Source organism: Nylanderia fulva, unplaced genomic scaffold, assembly GCF_048542155.1.
Source record: "Nylanderia fulva isolate GAGA-0341 unplaced genomic scaffold, ASM4854215v1 Scaffold22, whole genome shotgun sequence".
In the NCBI taxonomy this organism is placed as follows: Eukaryota; Metazoa; Arthropoda; class Insecta; order Hymenoptera; family Formicidae; genus Nylanderia; species Nylanderia fulva.
In genome coordinates this window covers 2,313,981-2,337,711 of record NW_028190285.1, presented here as the reverse complement: position 1 = coordinate 2,337,711, position 23,731 = coordinate 2,313,981, and the positions used below count along the sequence as shown (strand labels likewise).

The window sequence follows — 23,731 nt, the reverse complement described above, 5'->3', positions numbered from 1 at the left end:
AGTTTTATTTTTAATATCATGTGTGTTATGATAGAAAACCTACAGTATCAACGAGTATAGTTTTTTGTTTTTGATATTTTTTTGCAATATACATTTACATTAGAAGTACATTTATCCAAACTTAATATAATTTTTAGGATAGCTTGGGTTTTTTAAAAATTATATTAAAATTTAGAAATTTATAGCAGGTTTTTAATATTTGGAAACAGGAAAATAATTTTTAATACATTATGTATAATTTAATACAACACATGATTGGAAATTAAGTTTTGAAACATTAATTTATATGGAAATTGGCGGTACACAATTCATCATTTTTATTTAGCATTCAAGCATATGTTTGCTGAAACTGCTTGTAATTGCTTTCAATGATAATGACATTATCAAATGTTTTAGCACAAATTTTTAAATTATTTTACATTTAAAAATTTTTCAATTTTACATCATTGTTAATAACAATCTAATAAATTAGATATTTTTTCGCAATGCATTTATATATAATATAATACATATATATATTAATTATATATTGTTATATTATATTACGGCAACGTCATTATTAAAATGTTATTTCTTTAAAATCAACAACTTTATAATATAGGTATTATTTATAAATTAATGAACAAAAATGTGTAATTATTATAGAAAGCAAAGTGTTTTATTAATTATAATAGATCTCTTGTTACAATTCACAAATTATTAAATCGAAAATATTAGTCTTTAAATGGAATCGATTCAGTTACAGAGTACATGTGGGAGTCGCGAGGTGGTTTTCTACCCCGTATAAGAGTATTCAATCAATCTCATATTTATTAATCGCGGTTGGAATGGAATCAAGTAATATAAAAATCCACTCTATTATTGCATATATGCAGGAATATAAATATTCGTCGACAATTTCGATAATCGATATACATATTTCAGAAACAGTTTAATTCATTCGGGGAAGGTGAAGGAAAGGAAAGGAGAATGAGAATATGGTTCTGGAAATTAAAGTTTTCAATTACGAAAATATAATATAAAATTTTTAATAGCCATGCGAAGGGAACGGAGCAAGCAATGAATATTTGAATCCCGCGATTTCGATTTTACATCTTTTCTTTCTCTTTTTCTCGCTCACGCATTGAAATTCTTTGCACACCTCTCATTATGTACCTGAAGCACGAAAAGAAGAATAATTTATCTTTTACCTGTGGTTTCTTAAGATTACTTGTGGGAACGCGAGTAATCTTCCAGTAATCTTGCGAATATATTATGAAACCCCTCTTTTCTCCGACATGTTTGTTACACGCGCAATTGTGTACATACAGACACACACACACACACACACAGTCACGTACACATATTTACATATTTGTCTTCTTTTTTACAAGCTCTCTTTTTAATGAGCTCACTCTTTGTCACATACTATCTTTAAAAAACACAACAAACTTGCGAGCTCCTTTCAAAAGTTGCACTGCAATCTCGAGAGACTTTGCTTAGAGCTTTTCTGCAAGAGCTTCTTTCAATTCAAGAGGTAGTTTGCTCGAAACGTTACACATGTGTTTATAAAACATACTGTTGATCGAATTCCCGAATGTCTTATCTATTTCGTCGGCAGGATATGCCGAAAAAGTGCGACACATCGTATATTTATTTTCCTTCGAAAAAATTCAAGATTTCTCAAAGGATTTCACGTTCCTCTTGCTCTTCTTGTTTCTCGCATTTCATTATCATGTGTTTGTCCTTCAAGTGGTGTTTGTGCGATTCTTTTAAAATTTGAAAAAGGATTGTTTCCCGACGTCGCAATATATCACTTCGCGATTCTTTTGTAAGGAATTATCTATTTTTCCGTGTAATTCTTAATATTTTTTTTTTTTTTTTGCGTCTAAAAAATGTGAGAACGTCGACAGACATAATTTGCCGATGAATAAATTTTAATTATCTTACTCAACAGCTGTACAAATAGCGAAAAATAAAATTTAAAAAATTATATTAAAAAATTATCTGAACAGTATTTTTGTTTATATACATTGTTTATTATTTATAATAAAAATTAAATAGATAAAGCATTTCGTGTATGTATGTGTGTAATTTAAAGCTGTAATAATCTTCAAAGAAATTACGAAAATACAATATATATATAAAGTAATATTGAAAAATAATTAAGATTGAAAATAGCGAAATATGTAATTACAATACTTTTTATATTATATATTGATGTTATCAAATTATAATGAAAAGATTGAAGTTTTATATGTTTATTTAAGTAATTCTTCCGATGAACTTAAAGCGCATCAATTATTTATTATTGCTTAAGATTGCAAACGTTTGACAATACGTTTCTTCTTTTTCGTCTCTTATATATCTTTCAGTCTTTTGCACTTAAAGCAAACATTTTTTTATATATTTTATCGTTTATACTATTGTCTATTATCTAGTCGAATGTATTGAACCTTATCTCGCGTCTCGATTTCGTCACTTGTACATTTTCCTTATAAGTTTATGTACGAAGCACCCATATTAAATTAATTCCGCGTCGTGAAGTTTAATTAACTCTGCGATATTTTCACTCGATATATTGCACAATATATATCCCGTATTATAACAAATAAATATAACTGCTGTCAATACCTCCACACCACACTCATATTATTTTCCACGCAGACACAGAATTTTATTTTGCTCCGGAAAAACATCGCAAAATCCCCAATATGTTTTTTCGAGGAGAATATCGCGGTGTCTTTTTCCGAAATAATCGTCCTTCATCGTGAGATAGCACATTCCCCGTTAATCTGCCCATCAGTCAACCTCGTTTTGGTATGCAAAAGTGACACGGTAGCTTTTTATCCTGCAATTCGAGGACAACAAAAGGTGATTTCTTTTTATTTCCATTAAAATAAGCCGAGAATCAGATACACGTCTCATTTGCCGCGGTCATTTGTGCGTTATTATTAGTTCTACCGTTACTCGAATGCACGAAAAACGAGGATCTCATCTTCGTATCCTGTCGTCGTGCATCAGGACTGAGAATGTTGCAGGATCTTTCCGCGTTGCAGTGACCCACTTCGTCATCCTCGTCGTCGTAACGTAATCTCGTCGGCGAACGAAGCATCTCGTTCACATGCAACATATTGCATCTGAAAGTAACCAGCAGTCGCGATCAATTTCAGTTCATAATTTCATAATTATGAGAATACTTTCACATTTTTAACACAAATCAAAGAGTGCTGATGCTGAAATCGAGCTCTAAATTTATAAATGCAACAAACGATAGTGTTATATTGTTAAATAATTATATATAAACAGATTGATGCATAATTACAATTTTTTTATTCCTTATTTTTTGTTCCTTAATTTTTAAAATTTAATTTTTTCGTTACTTTCATTTTTTGATATTAAATATGCTTAATAAAGAAATTTCAAAAAGTAAATATTGTAGGCCAATTAAACGAGCAAAATTAAATAAGGTCTAAAGATTTATTAATAATTAAATTCTCATTCCGTTAGAGAAACAATATACAGCGTAAACGTTTCGACTGCACTACAGTCTTCTTCAATACATAAAAATCAAATATTAAAATACAAAGTTAAATATTAAAATACAAAGTTAACGATTTTTCGCTGATGACCAATGAATGAGTAAGACGATTGGTCTGAGATTCCAAGTTTTGCGACATTTAATCATGATTATCGTTTAACAAGTTCTTCTTCTCGATATTTCAAGTGTGTTGCGAAGTCTAAATAACAAAATGATTTGATTGATTTGTTATTTAGACTTCGCAACACACACTTGAAATTTCGAGAAGAAGAACTTGTTAAAACGATAATCATGATTAAATGTCGCAAAACTTGGAATCTCAGACCAATCGTCTTACTCGTCCATTGGTCATCAGCGAAGAAACGTTAACTTTGTATTTTAATATTTGATTTTTATGTATTGAAGAAGACTGTAGTGCAGTCGAAACGTTTACGCTGTATATTATTTCTTTAACGGAATGAGAATTTAATTATTAATAAATCTTTAGACCTTATTTAATTTTGCTCGTTTACTTGGCCTACAATATTTACTTTTTTAAATTTTGTTAATTTATACGAGTCTTTCATTAATTAATACTTAATAAAGATTTTCAGTGTTTATTCTTAAGGAGAGCAAGTGCTTAATTTTTTCACCGATTCCAAGGGGGGCAAATGAAAGGGTTAATAAATTCCTACACGTATGCTTACTTAATGCTACGTTGGTGATGTATGCTTCTTACACGGATCACCTGGGATCCTCTTCTGGATCCGCAGCCGCATGCCGTGCTGTCCCTCATGCTGCTGAGATCATCCCTTGTGATGGTAGGACTCGTTGGTGCACAGCACAGAGTCTTCTTGAACGCCATCCTGTACTTGGCGCTCATCACGTTGTACAGGATCGGGTTCGCTGTTGTGCTAAAGTAGTATAAGCAACCACCCAGAGGATACAACCACTCGTTAATAACTTCAAAGGCCGATACTTGATACACGTACAATAAGCGCTGAGCATGGAAGGGCGCCCAGCAAATAAAAAATGTTATCACGACCGCACCTGTGGAATAAAGCTATTGATAACATTCATGTTTCATTTTGAAGATGAGGGAAGGTACACCAGAAGCCTTGTGTGGAGAATTATTCAAAATGATATAAAAGCTACGACTCCCATGCGACTTTCACTCATTGACTTTTCTGACTTATATGTAAATTTTATTTTCAACATCAATCAAATATCTTACTCTGTGATAAAAATTTTAAGTAAAAATGTTTACTAAAGTGAAATTTTAGTTGAACAATTTAGTTGAAAATAAACGAGAAAATAAGAACGGTTTTCTCTTGCAAGTGATTTAATTCGTTAAATTATTATTTGTTAGAGAAGTTATCAATAAATCTGCAAATCATCTATGTATTGAAACAGTAAAAACATCTCTTACAAATACTTCTACTTTGCTCGGTTATATTTGTCCATTTATACTGTTGTTGGAGTTTAAAGTAGCAATTTTGAAAACGGAAAAAATTTAATGTTTGATCGGTGTCTTTTCAGTATTTCAAATTGTCCAGAATAAAAAATAAGTAGGGTCAGACAAGCTTTAGAATTGTATAGATTTAGTAGTTTAGGCAGGATTCAAATATATATATTTTTTTTATCGCTTTGTCTACCAATTTCTTTCTCAATAAATATAATACTGCATATACATACATAAGTTTGCTTATTTATATATATATATATATATATATATATATATATATATATATAAAATAAGCGAACTTATGTAAAATATATATGTATTGAGTGAGAAATTGACTGGCAAAGTGATGAAAAAAAATATATATACGTATGTGTGTTATATGCATATGTACAATACATGTAATGTACATGTATGTGTATGAATATAATATGTGTAGATGCCGCAGAAAAACTTGGCTTATTTTTAGATTTCTTTTTCAAATCTAAATATTTGAATTATCCGTGTATGAAACTAAATCATATCTTAAATTAAATTAAAGTTTTATTAAAAATTTCATAGACGCATTGTCAAAAATTTTTTTTGTTTTTTAAAATATAGTTGATCAATATCAGTAAAAAGCATTATGTAAAAGTAATTTCTGAGGAAGTTTGAGAATACAAAATTATTTGATTAATTCTTTTTCATTATTTACTAAAAATTAGTATGGATGAATTGATGTATGAAATTGGTATATGGATGCACGATCTAAAATAGGTTTCAAATCTTTCTAGTAACATATGACAAGCTCTCTCGCGCATTTCCATGATTTATTACACATCGTCGAGCTAGAATATCTCATAGACGATATTATATCACCATAAATTGACAAGTTTATATATGTCGCCCTACATAAATTCTCATAACTTTGAACTTGAGCCGCGTTATCAAGAAAATACGGAATCGAAGCGGTTTGATGATTAATCAACGATATGCAACAAATCATTCTCTTATTTTCGTAGGAATATTCAGCATTACAAAGATGATGTTGATATACAAGATGTTTCGAAAATCATACACAGTATAAAAGTGATGTGTTCTTCATACAAATGCAAATCAGAAATATAGACAACAATTTGCAATTTAATGAAATAAATGAATTATTAAAACATTCATTATTTTGTCTCATCAAGTTATGACACCATTTACAAATACGAACAGAATAATTGTGTGTAATTAGATTCTACATTTTCGATTAGCATATTTGCTAATTGATATGTATGAAAAAGTACAATATCTCTATTTCATTGAGATCATGATTATCGATACATCTGTATAATTGTGATTGTCGGAAAGAAAGATGATGCTTACGCAAAATATGGAAACTTTTCTATTGAAAATAATAAAATTAATAAAATAAATTTCGGTTTAATTATTTATCTTTAATTAATGTTTAAAAGATAAATTATATATTGAACAAAACAGAACACAACGATTTAATGTATTACTAATTGGAATCAAAATGCAAATAAAAATTATTAGAAATTTATTTTTTTTTTTTTTTACATGTTTCATTAGTAATATGCGTGTACAAAATCTTATATTTTATAATGTTCTTTTTAATATTAATTTTTATTATTCCGATATAAACGATATAAACCGCCTTTTTAAATTCATTGAATGAGAAATTGAAGACACTTGAAATCCGCATGAAATCCTTTTTTGTATGTCATGAGCAAATTTAACTTTTCACAAAGAACTTTATAAAAGGATAGAAATTTCCTGCGAATACGCTACAAGAAATATGTATATTGAACGCCGCATTGCATATTTAACATCACATCTTTTTCGGAATAAATAAAACGTTAGAAAGTTGTTCATGTTAAGCAAGTGACTGAAATACTTTAGTAATCTTGAACAAATGTTTTATTGATGACTCTACAAACATTTGTTTAAAAAAAAAAATATATATATATATATATATATGAAGAATCAAGCGAACTTTATTTGTTCAGAGGAAGAAAAGATATCAAAATTCTCAACTCTACATCTCAAAGTTAACAAAGAGTTGAAGCATTGACGGATATGCTTATTCTGCGAAGCATATGTGAAATCGAGCTTTGCCAATGACATGCAGATTGCAGAAGTGAAAATCGTCTAAAGTCATGTCATTGCATACATGAACGAACTTTAACATTTTCCATCATATGGAACGTCTGCGCGAAAAGGAAAATCATGCTAGTTTCTAGAATTTTAATATTACCATAATAACTAATTTTACCCAACAAAAATCGTGTGTTTGTGATGTAACTCGCCTTGTAAAATACGCTCAAAATGATATTAATATAGAAGTTTAGACGAAACATATTTTATCCAATACAGAAGAAAAATTATAACAGTAATTTCTTGACGAAAAGAAATATTTTTCGCAAGAAGCGAAACATTTATTTAAATTAGATATCTTTTTTTTATTATATATGTTTTTATACATACAATATATGAGCGATTATAAATCTGAACTTTAAGGGGATATATTTATATATCAGAAAAAAATAAAAAATATATGATGCTGATATTTTCAAAAGCTTCCTCGTTTTAAAAATAATCTACAATCGTATCGAGTTTAATTGACTCTTCAACTCGGTATAATCAATCAATAGTAAATGAATGGACAACAATGTATTATTTTATCGTGTTTGATTTGTAAAACAAAAAGAGACCAGAAATGAAACAACGCTCGGAGATATAAAATAAAATGATACGATAAATTCCGAGTTACGTTGCAGCTTATGTAAATGCATGTATGTGTTCGTTTATGTTGTGATTCGGAAAAGACGGAAATTTACTGAGCATTCGAAGGATGGCTTTTCGTGATTGAGCCTGCCTCGTTTCTCCATGAACGGAGCCCTCGATGCTGCGCCCGAGGCCGTTGCTTTGTATTCGGAGACCCATTCTCACATAGAGCACTGCTATGGATAGCATTGGCACGAGAAAGAATATGAGGCAACTAAGCTCGTAAAGTGGGAACTTAGGCATGTTAGGCAGCAACATGGCACACATCGCCGATTCCTCCGAATGGCGACCGGATTCTGCAAACAAATGCGAGAAACATAGGCTTGTTTCTTAATTTGCCGCGTTAGATTCTTTTATTTCCCAGTTTCTTTCTCTAACAATAAGCTGTACAAGAGTAAATTATTATATTTTTTAATTTTTGAATATTTATCAATTCGATATTTTGTAATTTTTAATTTTGGTTTTATTTTATTCAGTAGAAAATGGCAAAATTTCTCTATAATAATTATGAATGAGAAAACTTATTTAGACGTAAGTTTCAAAAAAAGATTTATTAATATCTTTTGATATGCGGATAAGGATATTTCTTTTTTTAATTTATGTTGTAGTTACATGAATGATTACGAAATTAAATAATCATATTTTTTAATTTTTGAGTATTTATCAATTCGATATTTTGTAATTTTTAATTTTGGTTTTATTTTATTCAGTAGAAAATGGCAAAATTTCTCTATAATAATCATGAATGAGAAAACTTATTCAGACGTAAGTTTCAAAAAAAGATTTATTAATATCTTTTAATATGCGGATAAGGATATTTCTTTTTTTAATTTATGTTATAGTTATATGAATAATTACAAAATTAAATAATCATATACATAGCCATAATTTATTAAAAAACTTTGGTCTATTAAATGTTAGAGAATGTGATATTAAATTAATATCCTGAAATATACATATATATATATTCTCTTGCAAATGAAGAATTTTGTTATAATCTCTCAGCTGTATATTACAGTTATTGGATTAAAAAATTTAAATCCTATCAATACAGCAACGTTGGAACAATATTCTGACTAATCAATTCGCATTGAACACATACATTTTATACGTGCAGTTGCATAAAACGTATTTAAATACATTTAAAACAGAATTTACTTAATATACAATTTGGGGCAATAATTCACACTTTTCACACTGACGTGAATAACACGTGGAGATAAATAAAAGTTGTTTTTGCGATTAAATATATTTGGTTTAAATATTGATTTTAATTTAATTCAAATATTTTTGGAAAAACTTATTAAATTTGTGGAAAAATATGTTAATGCAATTCTATGGATGTTCTACATATATTATTTTGAAACAAAAATTTTAATTATTCTATGAAGTTAAAAAGTTAATTACTTTTTTTATTTTTTCATATTAAACTAAATGTCCTCTGATTATAGGTATGACATATGTTAAATAGGACGTTAATATAAATGGGCCATGAGCTGCAAAGCGGCAATATATTTCAGGCACACCAAAATTATCAGTATTAAAATTATGAATTGCTATAATTTAAGGCGATGTATTTCAGCAGACGAAATTCACGACGAATATTAAATTCTGTGCAGAAACGTGAAATATCTGTTGCATTTGACGAATGTTTGCTGCCGCTATAATTCGTTTATCTTGCATTTTTTACAAAAAAAATCATGTTGCGAGAGTATGGAATACACGAAGAGGGAAAAAAGAGATATTATTTTTTTATTCATTTTTTTGTTAACAATACACAGTATTAAATCCGCGAATCATCGTAGAATCATTACGTACATTAGGACGAAGAATGGTGTACATTTGTTTGTTGAAATTGAATTAAATGCGGTATAAACCGCATTAATACGAAAAATACACGTTTGTGAGATTTACTGTTTCCGCGGGATCTTTTGCAGGATAAATGCATTTCTCAACACTGTTAGATTTACGTATTCCCCGCAGTCGGATGTAAACTTCTCGTTCAAGCCAACGTAGCTGATCGATAAACGCGATTTTGACCCGTAAATGACCCGTTATTGTCCGCGATAACAAACACCGCGGAAGATTTCTCTTTATGCGATGTAATTACAGTTGCATGCACACTTAGTATTGTCGTCATGTACGGCGCTGGCGTTTCTCATTGAGTTTCTAAACGGTACTTGATATTATCATGTAGCTGCAAATGACATATCTGTGAAAGACCTCTTGTTTTACAAAAGATAAATATCTAGCATATTTTTCGACATCTATTCTTTCTTCGAAAGACGACGTAATCGAATGTAAAATGCAAAGTAGAAAGAAACTTGCTGTAGCATAACTTTTAATCTGATTACTGTTGCAACTTTTAATCTAATTTCTATAAGAAATTAAATTTTATTAACTTCCGATTAACTCTCTTAAAAATTACAATAAATTAAAATCAAAAAGGAAACTTAAATTAAATTGAATCGAACTTTAATTATAATTAAATAGATAGATGTGTAGGATAGAAAATAATAGAATCATTTTCTTTGTTATTCTAAGAACTTGAAAACATAATTTTGAGAGACTAAAGGAATTATGTTTTTGTAAAATAATTTTCTATTAAGTTTTTTTAGTTGATGCACGTTACTGGAAAATTTAAAGATATACACGAAATGTCGAAAGACATTTTTTCAATCGGAAATCTGCGATGGAATAATCCATAATCGTATAGTCATAGCACGGAATTCTATTCCGCATGTTGTAGTTCGCTTGAATGAACGACTTCACAATATAAAGTCCAATATACTTATGATCAAAATAATCGCGGCAAAATGCGATCGCGTCGCAGAATTAAGTGAGACAAATTTCTACAAAAAGAATGCTACTCTTTTTTATTTTCTAAAGCTTTTATCTTTTTTTTTTACTAGTTTTTTTTACTTAGCTTTTAGATTATAAGTTCGTCAATGTTATGTTTTTATATAATACTCTTTTAAATATTTATTGTTAGCTGCTTTTATTTTAAAAAACTGAATTTCTTATCTAATTTTTTATCTTAATTCTCGACAGCGTCGGGTTTTATTATATATTTTACTTTTTAATTACGACGCTTTATAAAATTACTTTAATAATTATATGCTACAATATTTGTACAAGTTATAATAAAATCGCTTACAATTAATTTGAATATTAATTATTAAGAGTGAAAGATAACTTGTTGAGTGTCACTTTAATATATTTTTGACATATGATTTGAATGAATAAAATATATTAAAAATACAAAAGAAGTAAAAAATAAATGTAAATATTGTAGAGAGAGATTAATAATTTAAAATCACACATATTTATATACAATATAAATTTCTATAGAAATCGAAATTTGATGAAGTTTTATTTTTTTCTATTTTATATTTATTTATGTAATTAATTAATTATAATTTATATATACATATTGCACAATGCTTTTTATATTAGAAGAGCTTATTGTGCATAAAAATATAAAATCGATTAATTATTCTCTTTGCTATATCTATGATTAAAATAAAAAATTGATAAAAAATGTTTAATTGGACGTTTAATACGTTTAGTACGAGCATGCACTTTAAACAGGTTTATTCACCGATAACGCGCAAATGTACTTATGACGAGCAAATAGACCGACCATAATTACATGCAGATAGTAAACGCTCTGCGTTCATGCATTTACTTAGCTCTTTCCCTCAAATAATCCCCTGCACATCGTAATCGGTTTATATAAAAATCTCTTAAAAGAAAATAATAAAAACTCGATAAATGTATCGGTCACAGAAAAAATTAGATGATTTTTTCTCAAAAATACTGAAATATACCATAAAATACATTATATTATCAAATAGTTTTTCTATTATTTTATAAAAATAAGATTTTTAAAGACAATCTTCTTAAGAGAATGAGTGCTTTCCTACTTAATGACACTAGTTGACACAAGCTGACACAAGTATCATTCTATCTTTTATTATTCCTGAATATTGAAAAAAAAAAATAAAATGATGCTTGTGTCAACTTTCGTCAATTTATGTCACTAATACAAAAGCATCTAATATTGACTCAATTATCATGCTATATGTAAAAATTACTACGCAACTTTTCGATAGACATTTCTGTTATTGAGAATGATATTTATATTATTCATTGTGTAAAATTTTTATATCTACTCATAAGCATTTAATCGAACAAGTAGATTGACTAACACACAGAAATCACTCACTTGGTGGATACTCGATGTAATTGACGGTCGTGTAAATGGCGAAGGGCAAGGCGAAGATAAGAGCTAGTAACCAGGCACCTACGATGAATCGCACAGGCCGTTTAAGCCCACTCATGGCATACAAATGCAAGGGATGACATATCGCTAGATACCGCTCCAACGAAAATATTACTATTGTTAACACTGACACATAAGATGACCTTGAAAAAGAAACGCACAATATAATTTTACAATCACAAAATAATTATGCAAAGTGATCATACAACTAGTTAAAGAATCTTTGACAACCAATTAGTAATGTTAGATTTGTGTGTGATTATGTTCTCTATATACATATTTCTCTCACTTACAAATTAACAATACTAAAATTTACAATATTAAAAATACTTAAATTTACAAATTTTCTACATTTTCTAAAATTAAAAAAACGTGTTTTTTGAATTTTAAAATGTAAATTAAGAAGCATTTGTAGATTTTATTATTATATGTAATTATTATATGTAATTTTTTAATAAAAAAATACGTTTGCAACAGAGAAAATGTAAGGAGCTTTATATCAAAGAGAAAAAGTTCGTTTTTGCTTTTTATATGCATAAATGTTGCAAGATCTGCATTTCTTTTATACAGACATTTCCTATAAAATTATAACAAAGAAGATGTCTCGTGTAATCTAAATGTAAAGTAATGAAATGGGTTACGGGTAACTATTACTACGTAGCTTTGAGACTGCTTTATGTAGTATGTTAATGAATTTCACAGTTATTTTAGCATTATACGTTCTGTTTGCAGATCTTTTGAATTTAAGTATCTGTAATAAATGCAATTATGTAGCTAGCAAAATTTTTTCGATCAAATTGCTCCTCAGTTTATTTACAATTTATTTTTAATCATTTTTCTTCGAGAATTTGTAACAAATAATATAAATTGCCAACTGCATTAGAAATCATCTAAGATTTGAAAAATTAATCTATTAAACCTGTTTCTTTGTTTTTTATGGTTTATTTTATTTAGTAATATTTTTATTGTCTTACATTTCTGAAACGTATGCTCGTATTTTGCACAAACCCACTCCAAGTGTCCATGGATATTGTTGCCAAAATACGCTCAACTCATTAGGCAATCCTGAAAACAAAGAAAATATCAATTTTACATGTATTAGTTATATTTTTGTCAACTAATTCTCGATAAATCATCAATATAATAATATATAATTTCATGGCTAAATCAAAAGAATATATTAGCATTGTACAGAAATTACTTAATATTTAATTTATATTTGTTATTATCATGCCTATTTTATATAAACTGTAACTAATCGGTTTTAAAAAAGCTGAAACAAAATTATAAGAAATCAATGAAATAATTAGTTGAATACCTATTCTCTTTATGCACTTTTTTCTTCCGAGAGATTTATTAAGTATCTTTATCAGTATATAATAAAGGTTGTGAAACGTCTCGATAAATTCCAATAGAAAAATACTGAGTATGTGAAAGCCAAATTTCAGAGTAATGAAAGGTTTTTTGCTAAAAGTGAATGTGTGCAGATGTAAAATAAGTGAACACAATGAATTATGTAAATGTAAGAGAACTAACAATAGGGGAATTAGAGATTCAGTTATTATAATTTCATTTGATTAAAGAACTCATGATCAGTTACTATAGTTACAATGTGTACAATCGAAGCAATCAACATTACAATTCACGCTTTAATGAATGCCCTATATAAATCAGTGTCCTGTTCTTGATATTTACAGATTATAATTTTAATTTTAACTTTTCGACTAACAAAAGTTTTTGAGAGTTTTTGCAATAAATATACTTGTCTATCTTATAACAGATTTATAACTTATAATATAGATTTCATAACAGCCGTAACAGAAAATCTTACGAAATAAAGTCTAAAATAAAATATGAAATTGAAAGATGTCATCTATTGGCGATTTAACAATATGTAGGCATCATTGTTACAAGAAAAATTACGAGAAAAAAAGTTAAATAGTTTTCTCCCTCCCTATGATAGGTCAAAATATTTAACGTTACTAATTTTTCTTGCGTGATAACAACAACCAAACGAGATTCCAATACTAATTGTGTTTACAAGCGGTGCAGTAAATTGCCTGTCACTGCAAATTATTTTATAATTTGTTACGCGTTATTTGTGTCCGATGACATAGCAAATACTTCTTATACTTTTTTCGCGCTTGCCAACGCATCTACTTTACATCATTTATTATTATTATGTATTCGTTGCATAAAATGATTTTAAATTAAAAATAAATGTTATTCAACATTTTATTTATTATTATATGTTAAAAATAAAATTAACGTTGCTTGACATTTAATTATTATACATTATTATCTGTGATGTAATTCTCTTATAAAATTTTTTTTTGCAATCACAATTTTTTTCTAATAACGCAAAAAGTTAGAAATTGATAAAGTAATATTATTTTGTTATTATATGATCAAGAACGATGTTATAAAGACTATCTGAAATATAAATTTTATATTTAAGAAAAATATTGACGAAAATGTAACGTTATTTTGTGAAAAGAATCGATTTATGAAAGAAAAAAACATAATTTCATGTTTAAGTAAGGAAGATTGTTTTTCTGCCCTCCTGAGAAGAATCTAGTAGCAAAACTCGTTTATATTTTATTTCTCAAAAATTATTAAAAAATTGTTGACATAAAATCAATAATTATATAATGAGCTAACACGATAAATTCATATGACGTACGAGGCAATATTTTTTAATTTATTTCTAGCAAAAAATAAATTATCATATCAAGTACACGAAGAAACTGATAATGTTTATAAAACTCTTGATAAAAGTAATATTTACATTTAATTTGTATAATCTGGCATTAATATCTTTAGATCTTATTCGATCTTATTTCGCACATCAATGTGTCGATGTATCTAATGTAATGCTTAAAGAATCCCAAATATATATATATATATTCTATATCTTAAAATTCTGACGCAATTTGACGATGAAAGCCTCTCAGCAACCAAAGCTAATATCGTGCTATTAAAGCTTTTGGTCAAGTACATTATATATACCATATATATAAGACTGATGGTATCTAATATGTCAAATATGTTAATGAGTATTCCCGATGCATTTTTCCCGATTAATAATCTTTAGGGGAAAGCTTCTATTTTTAACATACACAAATATGTTTTTAATAAACATTAGGTACATAAAGTAAATGATTATTGTGTTTGTACATATAAATTAATATTGTGTCAAAGACATTGTAAATATTAAGTTAAATACTTTAAATTTCTAAATTTAACATTTTATAATTTTTAATAATATATTGTAATTATTTTTTTTTACTTTTTATTTTGAGAAATTAATTTTAAACCATATTTTATTTCTGGGTAACAGTTACTTTATTTTTAATCGTGGTTTCGTGATATACATATATATGTTCCAGAGATTTTATTGTTTTATCGACGTACAAAAAGAAATAATAAACAAATGAAAAAGTAACGATAAAACTCAATAAATTTGTTTGTATATGGATCGAGTATGTTGTGGTTCCATCGGGTTGCATTTACAATACAATCACTTGTCCGCGCAATCAAATGCCAATACATTACAAGATCGATATAAATCGTAATTAATTGAAATTCTGACATAATAGCCGCGCAAGAGCCATTTATTTCGCCAGACTTTGAAGATCACAAAACTCATTAACTCACTATTGATATCGAGTACGTGACAAATCCTCAAATCACTCAATAGAACGTGTCCCTGCATACACCTAGCTTTCACTATAGGCACTAATAGCCCCTTATTAATTCGTAATAGAACGTGGAAAGATTTGCACTTGAGAATTTTAAAGTTTCAAATTGATTCTTTATAGATTCGTCATATGGACATAAATGTAATCTGCGAATTTGATAATATGAACAATGTACTCGTTTTTTGACAATTTCTCCTCTTGAGAAATACCTATTGAGAAAAATAATGAAAACTGTGGACTTGTTAATTATGCGATGCTTGTACATTTCACTGACAAGACAAATAACTTCCTCTTGCTTTCTTTTTCGTTTTTTAATTAAATTTTTAATTAATTTCTTCAATTCCAAATATTCTCTTATTACAAAATGTTATCGCGATCAGATACTTTTTGCGCGAAATCGCAATCGTTTTACAGAATCGGAGTTTTTTTCTCACGAAGAAATAGTTTGTTAGATTTGAAGTGCCTCAATCTTTTTCCTCATATTTTCTTGGCAATCTAATATGTGATCGATGAAGGGAAACGATGTAACGTAATATATAAGGCGTGTGACAAATTTGGGGCAAATACTATTATTTTATCTATTAATATTAAAGTACAGAATTCTGTGCTCTGATGCTGAAATTATTTAAAAATTTATACTTTGCAAATAAGGTGTAAAATTTTTATGAATTAAACTCTCTTTAAACAAAAAAGTCAATAGGACAATATTTCTTCACTGGAAAAAAAATCATTGCACCTAACAATATCTGCGGTCGAATACGTGCAAATAAATATCAATGTAATAAGAACTAAATATTTTGCACGTATTCGACCGCAGATATTGTTAAGTGCAATGATTTTTTTTGTTAAGTCGAATAATTTTTTTCATGTTCGAAAGGAATGAGAGCGAATAGTCTAAGACATTCTGTACATCAAAAACATGAAAGCTTTATCGAGTTTGAATGTTGAAAGAGTGATATCGTCAAGATAGATTGATGTACAATATGTACGTGAGTCATACAAGACAAGCTTCCTGCATTTAAAGTAGTGCAGCTTTTTTACAACGTCATTTTTATTTGCCATTTTTGCTGTTGTTTTTGCAAGTCTCAAAGCACACTGATACGCGGATTAAGCACGACCCGATTCTTAATCTCCATGATAGCAAACTTATCTCAGGATATCCATTCTAGCAGCAATCTCCAGAGTCATTAAAAAAGTTTCACGACCTTAAATTAGCTTGTTAAGCACGTCGCGAATAATATGCAATATATTGTGCGCAGCGCAATACAAATTTCAGTTACTTTATTATAGCTTTTTTTTATTATGTTATTTACAAGGAGAAAAATTTTTAAAGAGAAAAATATAGAATTATATATATATATATATATATATATATATATATATTAATTTAAAAAAATAATTAGTTTAGGATTATGATGTTGCGTAAATATGCGACATTATCAATATTGATATGCATCATTATTGCTTTTGATACGAAACGAGGTATATAATCATATACATTCCAAATAAATTTGCAACTTTTCACGTGTAGCGAAATCCACTCGATATTGCTCGGTGTTTTCTGTGTGAAAAGCAATCTAATTAGGGATGGTTCCGCATAACTTTTCATTCAAAACAAAATTACTCCATATTGCTTTCCAATGCTTTTAGATTAAAAATAGATATTAAAAGAAAGAAATTATTTTTAAGTATTAGATGGTTGTAAAAAAAAAATTATTTTACGCGAAAAGTTTAAATCGAATTAAAGTTCAGTATTCTTTTGGAATTGTTATTAAAATATTCTCTCTTTCATGGTGACTTTTTTCTTACACTTTCCGGTATCTCGTACGTATTGCGATGATGATTTAACGAGAACGAGTTAATCCGATTTTTGCGCAACTCGTAGTAAACTGTTTGTTGAAAAATACTTCAAATAAAAATCACGACATATTAAGGGAAATATACAACGTAATAATTTTAGTATCTTGTTTTTCATTGAGCTTATAAGGATAATCTCTTACAATTTTTTAATAAAACATTTACTATTTTATTTCGACATTCAAAAAAATATAGAATGTTGAATAAAAGAGTATTAAAAAGTAAAAAATCAGTATATTAAAAATCAAATATTATTATTTTATTAGATATATTATTTTTTAAACTAATGTAAATTTAATATAAATGAATTCGAAATGTTTATTACATTTGATGCAAGTGCATAATCGGTGAAATAAGAGTGACACACGTTAAAATGTTTTTGAAAATTAACATTTTGCATCTTAATAATAAGTTCTCGCATGTTTTCAAGTGTCATAGGTAGTTACAAACTAGCGATAAACTTTCTTTTCAAGATTTCCCTCAGAAAAAAAATTTAAGTCTAGAGAACAAGCCAACTACGAAATTTCCGCCACGTCCAATTCATCGATCAGGGAATTGTCTCTGTAATACATGACGTGCTTATGCATAATGCGTAGAACAACTGTTGTGCTTACCATATTGTTGGGTTTAGTAAGATTTTCTAATAAAAATAGAAGCATATTTTTTTCAAATCAAATACTAATTTAAAATACTTGTGTTCTGTTAAAGATTTGTTAATAACATAACAATTAACACTTACTTATTGTACGAATAAACTCGATTATTTTATAATTTATTTAATGAAGCCAGTTTAGATTTTCTGCTGGATTAATGCATATTTTTATGTTTATTTCTATGTAATTTACAAAAATATTTTTTATTAGTACGTAAAACAAATATAAAAATAAAATTTATCACGAATTATTATCGACAGTCACAGACATGCATATCATTATAGTATGTAATGCTATAGCCTCATCGAAACACTTGAAACACTTCAACGTGTATTGTTTTCATTCTTTAATCAATTACGCATCGAACGTAATGGATAACATTTTAAACATTATTTATAAATATCAATAATTATTTTTAATTTTTAAATATCTGAATAAATTTTTTATAGTTTTAATCCTACATGTATAATACTCCTTTAATCAATGTTTTTTTGAATTTCTTTCAAATAAAATATGTTGCGTTTCTTTTAAAAAACTCAAAATATCTTTATAAATATTTTAATAAGAAATTAGTAAAAACTAAATTACTGCGTTGTAATTCTCCTTATCTTAATCTCCTTAATACAAGCGATTTTTGTTCAAAATATTTTTTTCTTACAACAAACAATTAATAACAATTTATGAATAATATTTTTAATACTCATGTTAGATAATTTATCTTGCATATCTTAATTTTTCTTTTTTTACATTTTCTATTTGTGTGTTGCATATGAATTTAGACATTTTCTTACGTACGTGTTCTTTACCTGTTTAATATTTTTATCGTGTGAAAATATGCTCACATGGTTGAAAATTTCATAAAGTATGAAAATGAATGACATATCGAGTAGAACAATTATTGAATATGTCAATTGCATTAAAATCGAATAATATTTGAAACTTCAAATAGTTGTTGTCTGTTGAAAAAACACGTTCAGCATTCGAGAAAGAAAAAAATAAAGGACGCGATAATATTCGAGTTCGATATTGGCTGCGTGACTTTAATTACGATATGTACTGGATTATTTTTATACATTTCTTATCTGCAATCTTTAGTCGTACTTTATTGCTGACGGATATTATACTGTATCTTATACCTTTATTATTACTATACGGTATATTATACCGTAGTAATAATAAAGAAAAAAGTATTTGCATTGATCGTACAGTAAAAGAAAAATTTCGATATATGCATATTATAAAGAGATCGGCAACATATGAAAGTTGAAAATAGTATTATTTTAGCTGCACTGGAATCTTTATTATAAACGTGTGCATTGGAATATTTATTAAAAGTGATAAGTAATGTTTACATATTCGTTAATCTTCATCAAGATTTTAGTTAATCGATCTTAAAGCTGATAGATCAAACTTTGACTCGTATTTATCGTTAAAGGCTATTGCAATATCAAGATATATAATGTTAATATATTTCTAAAAAAAATCGTTTATCGTGTACATTTCAAAAATAAAATTTTTAAACGTGGAAATAAATTGATATTACTAATATGTTTCCTGTCTTTATAAGATTAAATAATTGTCTCGCAATATCAGAACGCTTAATCATTGTTATAAATCTGACAGATATCTATTTATTTTTTGAAAGTTTTATAATGTTTTTTATAAAATAAAAACATCGACTAAAATTTATGGAAAGGAAATAGAAAATAATACAATATACATATAATTGAAAAAAAAACCTAAAGATAAAAACATAATGTTATTTAATCATATTTCTATGTATCATTTATTCCGATATTTATATAGCAATTATCTCATAATATCGCAATTTTTATTATACATTATATTTGTAAAATCAACAGTTGAAACTTTAACATCTTTTATTTTAATAAATTTTATTATGCCAATTTATTGAATTATCAATACATTGATACAACAAAAACGTTTAGTTAACAAATCGGAAAAAGTGGAAACAAAAACAAAATATTTTTCCAAGAATCGCAAAATGAAGAGATAAAAACAGTATTTTGTCTACATATGAGAGTCTGTGTGTGTATCTATGTTTATATTTTCATTTATCTTGAAGATCAGAAAAAATGAGATCGAAATAATATTCTTTCTCTATATTTATATCTATTCATAAAGGGACGAAAAAATTTGAACAATATATATTGAGAATATTGTTCGTCGTTAATCAGAAACGTAAACCTGACAAAAAGAATGAAAGCGCACATTGCTGCTGTGGAGAATATATATTATAACAGCTAAAGATTGTGCTTGTGCATTTATTTATTATATATCAAAAGAGGTTGATAACTGATATCGGTTTCTAAGATCATCTACTATTTTTTCTTTTATATATATGAGAGAAATATTTCTTGATTAATTAATAAAAAGGTTTTCACCGTAAGAAGGATAATAAAGAAATATAAATATTTCATTATCAATTTTCTAACAGTGAGTATCGGACGATAAATTCCTAAATAACTTGTGATGTTTATTATCGGAATATGAGTAATAAATAGCTTATTAATTTGTAGAAAATATACTAATTTTGAAAATTATATATATATATATATACATGTTTGATGTAAAAAAACGAATGAGCAAAGTATGGGAAATGTAACAAAAAATCGAATAAATATGCTCTTGTTCTTGGTAATAAACGAGAAAAAATATCACTAAATTTTTCAAAACAGGTGATCAACATTTAATTTAATTTTTCCAATAATTGATTCGAAAATGTTGAACAATTTGTCCATTTAATTTTTACGCTACAACGAAAAAATCAAAATGAATCTTTGGCATGTAACATGCGGTTCTTCAGTCATACGATCAACAAGTAATGAATAGAACACAGTATGGCATGTACCTTCATTATGTATATATGGGATTCATTATGATTATTATCGCTCGCGCGAGGAGACAATACAATAGGTAGTTAGGTTACTGTAACTCTGTTTCATACAGTCAAATATATGTATATGACTTCTATTCTTTAGCCTAAGGCGACTACGCTGCGACAGTCTCAATAGCTGATTAAATTAATCATTCCCACTAAAGTGAATTCATTACACGTATTATATAATTATCTCAATGAAAGCAATGTAAATAAGAGAAGATGAATTAAGTGAATTGTGCCATAAAGCAATTTTTTTTACAAAACAAACAATGATTATTGTCAACAAATATATACGTACATCGTTACGTATACGTTTACCTATTTGCTTTATTGAAAGCTCAATGCAAACGCTTGATGCGATTACGTTAATTAAATTGACAAATAATTATCTGCTCGGGTGCAAAGCTAACTAATTGAAAACAACAATAGAATGCATTTAATAAAATGGAATAGCAAGTTCCGAATTTCATTCGAATTTTCGAAACGAATAAAATGGCTGACGCGAGACAAATGCAATAGAAAACTTGATTGAAAGCTAAGTCAGACATACATCTGGATTGCGTATCGGATTGTAATCAAGTCACGGTTTTGCAGATATTATTTTTGCCGTAGATACGATGTCAAATAAAATGAAATGAGATAAGTTAGACGGAACACGAACTAAAGATTTTCCGACAAATCGAACATCCGGAATAATTTAAAACTAAGCCTCGAAAAATATAAAAACACCGCAATTTTAATATATTGCATTAATTTATAACACATTAAAGATAAATTTTTCAGAAAAAAGAAGCAAATTCTTAACATACATGTACGTATAATATCTCTTTCTTTCCGAATTTTATACTAATTTATAGATCGTAAAAGCACTTTTGAAAGAAGAAAATAAATGTATATTTAAAATAATTAGATAGTCAAATAATTGTCAATTTATAGCTAAAATACACATTAATTTATATTTATATTATATTAATTTCATTTATAACATTTCTATTTTTATTTTTTATCAAAAATGTAAGAGGTTTGGGTACGCTCCTCCAAAAAGCGCCTTCAATCCCCAAGGGGGAGAATAAAGTATCTATCTATTTATCTACTTTTTATCAACAACATGAAAATATCATATAATTTTCAAATACTAAGCATCACAAAATAAATTGAAATTTTAATTATGCAATTACAACTTTTATATAAAAGATAACTGTTTTATACGACATAACATTGTTTGAGTAATCTAATTTGCATCATAAAAATATACATATAAAGAGAAAAATTTTTAATCTGTATTCTATAGTCTAATATTTGGTTTTTAACATCCAGTAATAATTTATCTAATATATTATTACTTTTATTTATTTGTGTTTTTAAATTATAGATTCTATACAATAAAATTATTTTTTTACAGTTTGTTTGTCATAAATATTTCTATTTTCATAAAGAAAGAAAATATTTTTATTTTTTCTCTAATTATAAAAAAAAAAATTTTTAATGTGGAGAAGAGACAAACTATGTACCTTTATTTAAAATTTAAAAATTCAATTTAATGAGAGAGAAAAATATGAGAAGCATGACAATTACACAGAGCTGACAAGCCTTAGGTACAAGACTCACCAAGAATCAAGAGAAGCAGATCGGATACTGCTAGATTGAACAGATAGTAATTGGTGGCGGTTTGCATAACAGGATTTCGTCTAATGACGATACAGGTGACCACGTTACCAAATACTCCGGTGACGAAGATCATGACGTAGACGAGTGTAATCGGCAAGACAAGTTTCAGAGGCAGATATTTCGGGCCCCAGATCGACTTTACATAGTCGGACTCGCTCAGATTCATCAGCTCCGTGATATTCGGATCGATGGTCAAGAGATATGTGCCCGAAAATTCCATACTTCGCACGTTTCATCAGCCTAATCGATTGCTTTTCCCCGTCAGTAGTGTCACCGGTCGCTGTATCGATCGAATTATCCATTCACCATATCTCGCGATCTCGCAGAGTTATATTTCCCGAATGCGGTGGCTCGTATCTTCTTTTTTTAACAATCATTATTTCCCATCAGATAGGGTTCTTATCTCGAGGAGAACGCACAGAAACTCAACACAATCGATGATTTCCTCGAGTCTCGATGTATCAATTTGAATATCGCGCGGATCGGTACGAGGCAACTCATTGTTTTCTCTCTTAAAACGATAATCTTCGTTAAAAAAAAACTGACTTTAATCGCGCAAACATTTGATAAAGATCCGGAGAACAAACTAGTTTATTTTATCGAAAAAAAATAGCGAGACACGCGGGATGAAAAGTGTTCTACTCAACAGACCGTGGACAAGTGACGCCCGGAGCGCTCTGGTCTTCGCTGACGGACCACGCGCCCCATCCACCACGCATCCAACCCTTAACTTCAACCCCCTCGAGAGAGAGAGAGAGAGAGAGAGCATCCTCTCTCAATCCTAGCTGCGCCACCCGTCCAATAGGATCCTGCTGATCGCCGATGCATGCAAAACATTCCAAATATTCGACGCATATTGTTTTAAACGACACGACGCGCCAATACTATGTAATCATTCTAGTTGGATGATATTGGATTTATCATAATCAGAC

The 23,731-nt window shown here is 28.1% G+C and overlaps 1 protein-coding gene across 1 annotated transcript; it reads right to left on the bottom strand.

The window, feature by feature from the left end:
- Nucleotides 1–1,825: 1,825 nt before the first annotated feature.
- Nucleotides 1,826–23,456, bottom strand: LOC114932754 (neuropeptides capa receptor). The gene is made up of 6 exons (XM_029305108.2): nt 22,740–23,456; nt 12,993–13,083; nt 11,962–12,161; nt 7,787–8,029; nt 4,207–4,549; nt 1,826–3,119 (listed from the first exon to the last, which is right to left on the bottom strand). Exons 1-6 carry the CDS (start codon nt 23,017–23,019, stop codon nt 2,891–2,893), a joined length of 1,386 nt encoding a protein of 461 aa, XP_029160941.2. The 5' UTR covers nt 23,020–23,456; the 3' UTR covers nt 1,826–2,890.
- Between the last annotated feature and the right edge of the window lie 275 nt (nt 23,457–23,731).